Source organism: Thalassophryne amazonica, chromosome 9 (genome assembly GCF_902500255.1).
Source record: "Thalassophryne amazonica chromosome 9, fThaAma1.1, whole genome shotgun sequence".
NCBI classification, from domain to species: domain Eukaryota; kingdom Metazoa; phylum Chordata; class Actinopteri; order Batrachoidiformes; family Batrachoididae; genus Thalassophryne; species Thalassophryne amazonica.
Genome location: NC_047111.1, coordinates 91,068,658 through 91,082,115, shown reverse-complemented (window position 1 = coordinate 91,082,115; position 13,458 = coordinate 91,068,658). Strand labels below are relative to the sequence as shown.

At 40.4% G+C, this 13,458-nt stretch overlaps 1 protein-coding gene across 6 annotated transcripts in view; it reads left to right on the top strand.

Moving 5' to 3' along the window:
* The window catches only part of msi2b (musashi RNA-binding protein 2b), a 965,373-nt gene that overhangs the window by 942,305 nt on the left and 9,610 nt on the right, over nucleotides 1–13,458 (top strand). For all 6 annotated transcript variants that reach the window (XM_034178760.1, XM_034178765.1, XM_034178763.1 and 3 more), the window contains one exon: nucleotides 353–507. In XM_034178760.1, the coding sequence (XP_034034651.1) occupies nucleotides 353–507 (155 nt within the window). The remainder of the gene's footprint in view (nucleotides 1–352; nucleotides 508–13,458) is intronic.

The following is a 13,458-nucleotide window of genomic DNA, read 5'->3' as shown; positions in this document are numbered from 1 at the left end:
CTTGTTTTGTGTTGTGCATGATTCTATAATGTAATGCATATTACACACAGCATGTAGACTATATTTAGAATATCATACTGGATTCACCCTTGACTTTTCATAACACATATACTAAACCTGAATCTTGCACCATTTTTGCCCAACAATTTCAAGCGGAGTATGAATCTGCAGTTTTATAAACTAAGCCGCTGTTACTTGTAAGCAAGTCCTTGGAGACAGACGTTTGAATCCAGTAATGTGTTCTTTTCTTTAAATGTGTCCGTGTGGCCCGTGAGACCTTTCTGCTTTTGAGGACGGTGGTGGGTTGTTGGTGTTTCTGAGCAGCTGTGCTCCCTGCTGTGTTTGCATGCAGGCACCAACCCCTCGAGGCCCGGAGGGTTCCCCGGTGCGAACAGTCCAGGGCCCGTGGCTGACCTGTATGGACCGAGCAGCCAGGATTCAGCTGTGGGCAACTACATCAGCGCTGCTAGCCCCCAGCCTGGTTCTGGGTTTGGCCCCAGCATCACAGTGAGTACTGAAGCGCAGACTTTATGTCACATCTGACTTCACCCCAAGCTCAGCTGTTTGTCCTTTTGTCGCACAGCTTTTCTTGCCAACGCGAGCATGCAGATGCAAAACCAGTGCATGCTATGACTGTGACTCTGTGAAACACTTCTACACTGTTTTCATCACAGACAGTAAAACATACAATTAACAACTTGTATAAGCTCATTTTGCACCAACAGTTCAGAACTAAATCAGGAACTATTTAATACTATCCAGAATTATCCTCTGCAGCATTTGTGGCTTGTGATTAAAAATAAATTAATTAAATAAAATTCTCAGTGGAGGCACTGCTTTCTTATTTTATTTATTTTATTTTTTGTTACTATGTGTTCAGGGCAACCAACAACCACATTGTCAGTAATGTTGGAACACAAAACTTAAATAACAGACCAATACAACACTAGCTTTCAACTAAAAACATTAACATGAATGTATTTGTAACAACAGCAACTTAGCCTCATTTTACAAGACACATTGGTGGCTACATGAACTGATGTAGGCTGAAATGAGTCACATTAGGGCTTTCCTGGCCCCAGTCTCATAAAGCAGTCTAATCTTGTTTAGTCAACTAAACTCACTTACATGACACATTTTTTGACATTAGTCGTAGCACAAAGCGCTTAGTCAGTTAAAGGTTTGCATTAGTCAAGTAAAATTTTTAGCCTGGTACAGAGGAGGCTAATCTTATTTTAGTTGACAAAACTTCAGTGGCGTACCTCAAAAAAGGCGGCTATCATGTACCACCACTTGATGGAGGAGGAAGGAAGGAGAGACTTGAGACGGGAGCGGGTGGACGCCAAGGTTGGGAGCACTTTTCCTCTGCTGCAGCGGACTTGGCCATGTTTGTAGCAGACAGACCAACCTGCAAGTAAACAAAACTGTTGCGCATTGGAGGTGTTTCTTGGCAACAGCACTCGCAAGGCCGTTATGACCGTAAAAATCATCGACTAATGTAAGTCGGCTATTCTACAAGTTTGGCCATTGATGTGAAATGGAGATTAGATGGATAATGTTGGGTGACTAACCTTATTCTGCTAAGCTTGCTGAGTAGACTAAGGTTAGTCATCCAACATTATCCATTAGTCCCAACATTATCAACATTAGTCACTAAGTAAGCTTAGTAGACGAAAAGACTGCTTTCATGGCTAAACTGGTGTACTGAAAAAACTGTGTCACAGCCATGCATCCTTCAGCCAGCAGGGGGTTATGACGCACCTGTAATTAGCTTTAAAAAATCACACAGTTTGGTACACCCATCTTTTGCCACCATGTTTCGGTTTCACAAATTTGAAACAGAAAATAACAAAAGCAGAAAAACATATAGCAAATCTAGCTAGCCAACTCCATTGTCCAGGACAGAGAAGTTTAATTAAAACTGACAACATAAAGGACAGGCCTCATACAATAGTAAAACTCACGTTGCACTGTCTAGTTTCAATGAAATTTTTGAATAGTTGCACCTTTTCTCTACATTGCATGTCACCATTCACACTTATCTTCAGTTATTATGCACACCATGATTTGGAAAACAGGAAACAAGTAGAGTAGAAGTCAATGAATTGATAATTAAATGACTGTTATATTAACTGACAACTATTTTTTAAAATCAGTGTATCACTTTTTTATCCAGATTTTTTGATTTCAGCTTCTTAAATGTAAATATTTTGTTTGTTTTTTTTTTTCTTTTCTTTTAGTTTTTTACTCCACTCTCTCAGTAAACTGAATATTTGTGGACAAACAAGACATTTGAAGCCATTGTCTTGGACTCTTTTATGGTTAGGGGAAGGGAGAGGGTTAGGTTAGGGTTAAATGTTAGTGGAAGGCACATGAGTAGAAATAGTAAAATAAACCGAGTCACGAAAATATGGCTCATTTCGTAATGGGAGCACCAGAAAAAGCGTGACACTGGGCTGGTCTTGTAAGTATATGAATGAATTACACAGTAGTGCTAACTCCAAATATTTCACTAATCTCTGACAACATAAATCTATTTCTGGATACCAGTTTAACCTCAGATAGCCTCATAAGGTAGCAGGAGGCTGGAAGTTTTTTCTGCTGTTCCACCATAGCTACCAGCCAAAAGCAAATTTATACTGTATTTTTGCAGTTAACAAATGTATTTCTCTTCACACCAGTATTTAAACATCCAACAATGCTACTTACTGGCATGTTTAATTTCTGAAATATCTGCTATCTTCACTGAGTCTTGTTAATCTTCCATGTTGACTATGTTTTATTCTTTGCCTTTGACATAAGCGTGCACAATAATTGCAGGAGTCTCACTTGTGGTGAATCTGATCAGGAAAATACAGTGGCTCAAAAATATTAAAGATGTTCACAATGCAGATTTCAATGCCACCTAAAGGACAAACCACAAATCCATCAGTTGACCTTGTACACATGGAGTTAACATAAAATGTGAATAAATTCTGGCACCCAAAAGACAAAAGAAAATAATTTGCATTGAATAAAAATACCTTTTTTATTAATTCATATTTATCATGTTTTAGACTTGTGCTTCTCTGGTTATTTTGAAGGGGGACAGTGCTCCAGCACCCACTGTTGAACAGACACCACTGCCGCAAGTTTGGTTGCATTCACACTATGCTTCAAATTCTGTGAAGATTATTTAAATAGGGAGCAAATGACATCTACAGCTCTTCACGATATCAAACATAAAAAGGTAAAGTGATTTCACGTAATATGCCCCCTTTAATAATTATTTTATTTGATACAAGACCATTTCATTTTCAAATGTGCTCATTGAACATTCAAATCTGGATGAAAAACATCATGACTCAAACATTTATACACTGTTTTAAGCCTGTAAGAAGTCCGTGGTTGTACTGAGTTCATGATTGTAAAACGTTTCGAACTCGAAGTCTTAACGGCTTCAATCATCTTTGAAGTCTTTAAATGGGGTATTCGTAGTGACTACGGCTTGAAACTTGTTTTATTGTGCTCCACTAGGGTAAAAGCTTGAAGCTGAAACAGCGTTTGTTGTGGTTTTTGTTTAAGGTTAAACAGCTCAAACTCCTTTGTTTCGTTTTTGGGTGGGTTGCCAGGTCTGCACTTTACAATACAGCCTGTTAGCGGGTAAGGCGGATTAAGACATTTCATCCCGTTTTTGCACTTTTTTGGATCGTGGGCGGACCTAGTAGAACATCACCCTGTTACATTGATAACCCTAATTAAAGCAAGTTTCTTTTGTAAGAAAAGTATTTTCTTTGACTTCCATGTGGACCTGAGTAGCAGGAAACATCTGACAACATTGCTCTCAGCTTTAGGCTGAACCAAGAGCTGTGGATGTGCTGATGGTGTTATTTCACATTGGCACTATTAAAAATATATATATTAATATATTTCTGGCCTCGTGCTGATGCTTAAACCATGCAAAACATGTCCCAAAATTTTTTTGGGATTTTAAAAACTGCCTCATTATACAGGTGCTGTAATTAACAAATCTAAATTGACGCATTCATTTGGTAGCCATAATATATATATATATATAGAGAGAGAGAGAGAGAGAGAGAGAGAGAGTGTCCAAAAAATATGCAACATTTAAAACACTCGGTTTGACCCTTAAATGCTACAAACCTAATCACTTATGTTTCTTTTTTACTTGCAGAGACCCTGAAGTTTATGTTGATGCAAGCAAGACTCAGGAAAATGCCAAGATTAACCATACTATAGCGAAGAAAAATTATTGAGTTTTGGCACCAGACCAAGAGTGTCAAACAGGTGCAGCGACTTTATGCTAGACTGACAAAATGCAGGGCCAATATTGACATTGGCATGAAAAACTTCAACCTTTCAGCTTTCAATCCAGCCATAAATTTATTTCCTAGACATATGCTTTGACCATTGTCTTTGCTGATAAAATGTTGCATATTTTTTGGGACACCCGATATATATATATATATATATATATATATATATATATATATATATATATATATATATATATATATATATATATATATATATATATATATATATGCTTGGTGTTATGTTTTCCATTAACAAGTAGTTTTCTATTTTCTATGAACATTTGGCAAATTGTTGCTGCTTTGCTTTTAAAGATTATTCATTTTCATTACGCCATTTAATGGTCACAGGAGAGTTGTAGCCTATCCCAGCGGTCTTTGGGTGAGAGGTGGGGTACACCCTGGACAGGACGCCAGTCTTCTGAAGGGCCACATACAGAAAGACAAACATACACATGAACACCTGCAGACAATTTAAAGTTTTCAGTTCACCCGACCTGCATGTCCTTAGTGGGACATGCAGGTTGGAGGAAACTGGAGCACCTGTACCTAACCCACATGAACACGGGGAGAACATGTAAACTCCACACAAAACGACCAGACGGGAAGCGATCCCAGAACATTCTTGCTCTGAAACAACAGTGTTAACCACTAAGCCACTGTGCCACCACTTTTAAAGTTTTCACTAATAAAAATGGTTTAATTCGATGACAAAATTTTGATGTCACTTGCCCCCAGATGTAACATTTAGGCCTATTTTTGAACTTGATTCTGCCACTTTAACATACAAAACCATTTTTCTCAAAATAAAATAATTTTGTCCTTGAATCGTCCAAGTTTGGTTATTGTGTTCACACACAGATAGACACACAGAACTGAAAACAATACCCACACATGCACTAAGCTGCATGCAGTACTGCATGAAAAAAATGTTCAGTACAAAGAGTGCTTCCTGGTCCCTCTCTGTGAAATGTCTGAATAGTTCCTGAAATGGTCCCAAATGTGCAGCAGTCAAACTGATTATAAATAACCACACTCTCCTTGTGAATAACTGCAATCAGAAATACAGCTGAAGTACTAATAACACAATCAGTTCACTCTGTAAGACCGAGTCTGGACGGTTGGTGAGGTCAGAGGTCACTGAAGCATTTTGCTCATCACGATAAATCCCGTCCTTCCTCTGAGAGTTATCCATGTCACATGCAAACGTTTATTCTCTTTAGCTGCTGGAAAAAGTTGCCTCGTTTCAGACCCTGAGTCACCTTCATAGAACAGATTTCTTTTATTTTTAGAATCCCACCTGTCCCAGAGTTTGATTGCATTACTCCGAAGCATATTTTCTCTGTCAGCGCCCTTGTCCGAGTGTTGTTGGTCAGCCAGGAACAATTACTTTTTAATGAGGCCAAAGCTTGACAGATAAAACCAGTATCCTGGTTTGTTGGTTTGTTTGTTGTTTTTTGTTTGTTTGTTTTGTTTTTTGTTTGTTTGGGGGGTTTTTTTGGCGGGGGGGAGGTTTGTCAATTAGGGCACTTTAGTGAGAATGCCAACAGTGAATAATAAAATGAAAATAATTAAAAATTGTTCATTTGTATTTTTAATATGTATAATTAATTAAATTAACATGTTTCACATTTCAAAATGTGTAATTTATTTTACAGTAGGTGATAAAATGATGTGGAAGTCTTTTAGGAACATATGGTTGTATCATCTCAAGTTGTCAGAATTATTTGATGAGTGAATGGTCATCGACAGCTGTCTGTTTTGTCATATACCAGGCAGTAAAGCTATAAAGGAATATCAAGGGTTTCTTTATTTATTTATTTGACCCTTTATTAGTTTCTTTAATCAAACAAAGGAAGGAAAATTTTATCTATTTTTTTCCCTAAAAATGATTATCTTTTGGCATTCCAAATTCTGTTGAACCACAAATGAAGAAAAACATGAAACAATACAATTCCATCAACATTCTATGGTGTCTCAAACTTTTGCACAGTACTGTGTTTTGGCTTCTGCATTTTTAACTGCTTGTTTATTTAGTTTGTAATCTACAGTATCAGTCTTAAATGTTGATGAAATGTCTCCATGCATTTTAGACACACAAATATATCTTCTTGCAATGATATCAGCCAATGTTGTCATTGACTCATGAGACTAATTTGTAATTTTGTAACTTGTCATGGTTAACCCGGGGGTCTCATCTTTAGTTTAGGATGTTGTTGTCAACAAATGGATGACAGACACAGCCTCAGTCTGTTGTTTGTTTGCTTTCCCAAACCTCCTACTGTCATGCATTAGACCTCACTGAATAATTAATGTAACATTTTACTATCTGAAATTTATGGCACAGAGCAAACAGCCCTGTTGGGCCATGTTTGTGTTGTCTTACATGACTGAACTGATTGACATAATGTAAGGTGTGAAATCAACACCTGCTTGAAAGAAGAGAACCACTGCATAACTTAACTATATGGTGTAAAAAAAAAAAACAAAGACCTAAGTGCTACAACAGTGGCAAGAGGGTGATGTGTTGCCCCCACTGTTGTAATAATGTTACTAATGCAATAATTATTACAATAGTAGGTGCAAATACAAAGCTAAATCAGCTGCTATTGTCATATATGACAGTAATGTCATTAATGCACCTATTCATCAGATAAAATTGATTTCCCTAGTAATTATTACAATAGTGAGCAAAATTGGTAGGGGAGCTCAACCTCTATTGTAGTAATACCCACTATTTTAATATTGGGCAGCATGGTGGATTAGTGATTAGCACTGTTGCCTCACAGCATGAAGGTCATAGGAACGATTCCCGCCTCTGGCGTTTCTGTGTGGCTTTTGCATGTTCTGTAAGTGTTGGCGTGGGTTTCCTCCGGTGCTCTGGTTTCCTCCCACATTTAAAGACATGCAGGTTAAGTCAACTGGAAACTTTGTAATTGTCCAAGTCACCCTTCCAAAAGAGGTCTCGATCTCAATGGGACTAACCTGGTTAAATAAAGATTAAATAAATAAAATAATGTTTACAATTAAGTAATAACGATTACAGTAGTGGTTACGGATCCTATACGAGGTCTGTTAGGTCTGTTATTTTTTTCAAAAACCATATGGATTTGAATCACGTGTGATTGCGTCAGCCAAGCTTGAACCTTTGTGCGCATGTGTGAGTTTTTTCACGCCTGTCGGTTGCGTCATTCGCCTGTGAGCAGGCTTTGTGTGAGCACTGGTCCACCCCTCTCGTCGGATTTTTATTGCAAATAAATGTCTGAACGATTTGGAGCTTTGCTGCATCAATTTTTTTTCCAGAAACTGTGAGAGACCTCCAGGTGGACACCGTTCGGAAAATTAATATGGCTTACAGGGACGATTTTATGGGGATTATACAGATTAAGGAGTGTTACTGCCGCTTTAAGGACGGCCCACAACTGCTGAGAGCGCGGCGTGCTCCCAGCGCCGATCGACATGCTCAGACCCCGCTGAAACAACCAGATCATTTCCAACGTGAAGGCTTTGTTGATCCGGGACCTCGTCTGACTTTCACAAAAAGGCAGAAGGAGTGGACATCAGAACTTTTTCGGCACATTCCACTGTTACAGGAGTTTTTTTCATGGAAAGAAAAGCGGAGGGACGCGCCACGGAGCCGTTCATTACGCGGCACAAAACCACCTCGGTGTTGGTCTCACAGGACGGCTTTCAGGTGGCTTTCAGACGGATTCCGGTTGCTTTTCAGTCGTGTGATTATCCGATTGTGATTGTGCATGAGCTGGACATGCCCCAACATGTCCTGGAAGGCTTCATCACGGCGTTGCTTTGCGCCATGTGGCTCCACCGCGCGTCGCGGTGGAGCCGCTCCTCTTTCCATGACAAAAACTCCTGTAACAGTGGAATGTGCCATTCATTTCTAAACTGGATGCTGTCTTGATCCGGTATGTCGTCTGACTAGCACAGGAATTGTGAAAAGACGTGGACATCAGCACTTTTTCAGCACATTAAGACAGACGTGCGGAGGAGTTCCGCGCATCGAAGTGGAGCCGCATGGCGCAAAGCAACGCCGTGATGAAGCCTTCCAGGACATGTTGGGGCATGTCCAGCTCATGCACAATCACAATCCATATTAATTTTCCGAACGGTGTCCACCTGGAGGTCTCTCACAGTTTCTGGAAAAAAATTGATGCAGCAAAGCTCCAAATCGTTCAGACATTTATTTGCAATAAAAATCCGACAAAAGGGGTGGACCACTGCTCACACAAAGCTTGCTCACAGGCGAATGATGCAACCGACAGGCGTGAAAAAACTCACGCATGCACATGAAGGCTCAAGCTTGTCTGATGCAATCACACGTGATTCAAATCCATATGGTTTTTGAAAAAAAATGAAAAGGTCCGATACTTTTCTAACAGACCTCGTACAGTTTTGCTCACTATTATTAAGTTTCCCATTCAGTTTTTCCCACTATTGTAAGAATTATTACAGTAGTGGTTGTATTTCCTGTGCAATTTTGCAGATTTCTGTAATAATTATTGCAGTACAATTATTGCAATACAATTTGTTGCAATACTAGTTGGATTTCCCTTGTATTTCTGACCACTATTGTAATAACTATTACAGTAGTGCTCAAGTTTCCTGTACAATTTCAACCATGACTATTAGAATTGCTGCATTCGTGGTTGGTTTTCTTTTTGTAATTTCATCCACCATTGTTTTAATTATTACTTTATGCTTGAAATTATTTTACTAGCCACTTGTGCAAACACACCCCTGTACCCCAACCAAACCCCAACCTGGAGTAGTCATCATCTACTAAGACAGACAGCGAGGGAGAGAGAGAGACATTACTGGTTATGTAATTTTGCCTACTCGTCTAATAATTGTTGAAATAAGAGGGTGGAATTGGGCAGGAAATTTAACCACTGTTGTTATAATTGTTGAATTTGTGACTGAGTCTCCTCTAAAAAGCACCATGCTCGTAGACCACAAGCGTCCGCCAACACTAGTTTCCAACTCCACAAACTTTTATGTTGGAAAAAATTTTCAAGGTCAAACTCGTGTTAGAAGTGGGTTTTCATAAAGGCCCCTTCACACATAGAGTGAATATGTACAACTCAGGGCGACACCTGTCGAAGCAGCTCGTATGAGCGAACTGTGAAATGTTGCGCTGACGGGCAGGTGTGCATGATGCCGGTGCGATGGTTTGCACACACGGGAACAGTGCCACCACCTGCACTATGTGGTTACACATCACGCAGCTGCTGTGAAGAAAAAAATTAATTAAAAATTTAAAAAATACATGCTGCGACAGTTTTGTGCATGCAGGAACACAGCAGCTTTTCACAGCATTGGGCAGCTGCTGTGAAAATAAAAAAAAATAAAAGTTACATGCCACCCAAGGGAATCGAACCCACGCCAAAAGCTCTGATTACTAGTCAGAAACTTTACCACTGAGCTACGACCGCTGTCCTGTAAAAGCTGCTGGAAACTGCCTCATATCAGGAAGGACATGGACATATTTAAAAAAAATAAAACCGCACACTATATAAAACACCACATTTTATTGAATACCTCTTATCAAGCAGGCAATACAAATATGATCTGTCTGTTCCTCTGTAAATGACCCATGGTCACAGACATGCAGTCATTAAATGACATGAATGAGAAGCAATGTGCTCTTCTCATGTGCATATCTACTGGTCCGGTGCATCCAGCCGGCCGCGCGTGTGTGTTCTGCCAGACACGCATGTCTTGTGGATGCCATGCCTCAGGACTGACACCGCATCATGTGGAACAGAGCTCGCGTGGGTGGTGTTGCAGTCAGATCATCTGCACCATGTTCTGATCGGACGGTCCATTTCAACCTAGAGGCAGTCTGTCAATGGGCTGCAGCGTGCGTATGCGCTCACTGCAGCCCGTTGCCAAGCAATATATGTTTTTATTTATGTCCACGTGATGAAAGCAAGCAGACACACGCGTGTCACAGTGGGCAGTTGTTAGTCCATGTCCGTCCAAACACAGTAAACGTTGTCCAGCTGGGATGTCCAGATCGACAGATCTCCACAGCTGCTTCTGTCGGCGGCCACACCTCCTGTCAGTTTTGCGCACAGACCAAATCCACACTTGTGGCGTACTTAGACAAATTTCACTGCCAGCACAACGATTGTCTGCTGACTGATTTTCGTGATGATGCGAATGGCCACACATTTTCTAAGTGCCAAACGAGCGGTGTTTGATGCTCATGTGTGTGTCACCTGGAATTTGGCTGACACCTGCCGCGAGAAGGGTCGAATGGGCTCACACAGCGCACACTCAGCAGCTACGATTTTACACATTTTAAACACGATTCCTGCTTCATATGCACTTTATGTGCAAAACGACCAAATTCGCACTGTGTGTGAAGGGGCCCTAAGCTAAAATATAATCTAATATATAAAGCTGACCGTGTGTGTTCGCTATGCACAGCCACAGTAATTAAGCAATCCACACAAAACTTGCTATGGTGACTGGGAGCACCAAGGGGGAGGTCACAGGGGCCCTTAGGTTGAAAGCGTATGTGTGCAAACACACACACACGGTCAGCCTTAGATATTAAATCACAACCCGCTCACTGGAGCCCTTATTTTCACAGTTCACGTGGTACTCAGGTCAGGTAGCAAGCATCACACTTTACTTACTGTGTAGTAGCAGCTGGCTAGGGTCCACTTCAATGTTTTTGCAACTATGCCTCCCAAGAAGTCGCAGGGACAGTCACTGAAAGTGGTTGGGCTAAATCTGGAGACACCATGCTTCTGACACCTTCAGCTATGTGTCGGATGCTCCCAAGTTGGTCACTCTGACAGACCTTTCATTTGTGCACCTCAAGGTCACACTATGAACATTATATATCACAGAGTATTGCAGTGATATGACATTCAATCACTTTTTTTCATCATTCACTTGAGCCTCATGAATGTCACAAATTGTTGTTGTCCATTCGGCTGCTCCCATATCATTCAGGGTCACCACAGCAGATACAGCCAGATCCGCATTGATATTTGGCACAGGTTTCACGCCGGATACCCTTCCTGACGTAACTCCAGTGTTACCTGGAGAAACACACACAGCCGCTGGTGTTCCGAAGAGGTCTCCCATCCACGTACTAAACAGATCCTGCACTGCTTAGCTTCTGAGATCTGACGGGATCAGGCTGACACAGAGCAGACCGGCTGCCATGAATGTCATAAAATATGTAAATTAATGATGACAACATACACACAATGTATTGCAACTTACTACACCTTCACTAAAGTGACATGAAATATACAGTGGCATGGCTCTATTACCCGAGCATAAAATGGGTAACTCAGCTTTTACAAAATATAAATCAAAAGGGCTTTTCGATGTTAAAAAGAATCAAATATCCGCTAAATCCGCAATGCAGGTCAGATGCTGATCAAACTTTTCATTGAGATATAATGCAAAATGTACATCACATGCGCTTTTCAATATTAAATTCAAATGTCCACAGGATTCACAATCCGGATCAGATGCTGATCAAACTTTGTCAGTCAATAAAAGATACCATCCTACATAATGCTTTCAAATATGAAAGAGATTTGATCTTTTATGACAGAGTTATGAATTATTGCAAATTTGTTCAGTTGGTAAAGATATGGATTTTTTTCAGCTTTCCAAGATTTTTCCTGACATTGCTGTTTGACCTATAACCTTGAAAATGGAATCACTTCTTGCCTATCAGGATATGAATCTTCAGTAAAAAGTTTCATAAAGATATATGAAAAATTGTGGGCTCCAGGCTGTTCACAAACAAAAAAAAAAACGGGCGGAAACATTACCTCCTCCAACTTTGTTGGTGGAGAAGAGGGGGCAAATGCGTGTATCACAATGAAATATATGATGACCAAACGAAAGCAAAAATTTCATTTTGTTTTTTCGGAGCCAAAGTAAAGCTTTGCTTATTAGTTGTTATGGGTCCACTGCTTATCTGCCATAATCTGTTGGTTCAGTGAAAGGAAGAAAAATATTTGTTGTGAAATACCAGTCTGGCTCATTTTCAAAGCAGATTTTTCAGAAAATAGTTTACAGATCTTTAAATTGTCCTTAGGTGTGCGTGTGGGTGTGTCTGTGTTTGTTTGTCTGTTTGTGGCCCTGCGGCAGACTGGCGTCCTGTCCTGGGTGTACCCCGCCTCATGCCCTATGACTGCTGGGATAGGCTCCAGCCCCCCGCGACCCTTAATTGGACTAAGCGGTAGAAGATGGATTGATGGATGAAAATGAGGTGATAATCCTCTTGTTGTAACCATTTATAAGCAGAGTTTAGTGTTAGGTCTTGAAATATGTGCTGATCAAAGGCCGATCTTTCAGTACAGCAAATGCTCGACGCCCTGAATGTGAAAGCATATGTTTTCTGTATAGTATTATCAGAATTGACAAAATGCTCCAGCATGTGAAACCAAAAAAATTTGACAGCTGCGTTTTTAAATATATATATATATATATATATATATATATATATATATATATAAATACGAGGGCTGTCAATAAAGTAACGGTCCTTTTTATTTTTTTCAAAAACTATATGGATTTCATTCATATGTTTTTACGTCAGACATGCTTGAACCCTCGTGCGCATGCGTGAGTTTTTCCACGCCTGTCGGTGACGTCATTCGCCTGTGAGCACTCCTTGTGGGAGGAGTCGTCCAGCCCCTCATCGGAATTCCTTTGTCTGAGAAGTTGCTGAGAGACTGGCGCGTTGTTTGATCAAAATTTTTTCTAAACCTGTGAGACACATCGAAGTGGACACGGTTCGAAAAATTAAGCTGGTTTTCAGTGAAAATTTTAACGGCTGATGAGAGATTTTGAGGTGATTCTGTCGCTTTAAGGACTTCCCACGGTGCGAGACGTCGCTCAGCGCTCTCAGCCGCCGTCGTCAGCCTGTTCAAGCTGAAAACCTCCACATTTCAGGCTCTATTGATCCAGGACGTCGTGAGAGAACAGAGAAGTTTCAGAAGAAGTCGGTTTCAGCATTTTATCCGGATATTCCATTGTTAAAGGAGATTTTTTTTAATGAAAGACGTGCAGACGGATCCGCGCGTCGGGGCGCAGCCGACGCGGTGCGGCGGCACAGGAAAAACACCTCCGTGTTGATAACCATTTG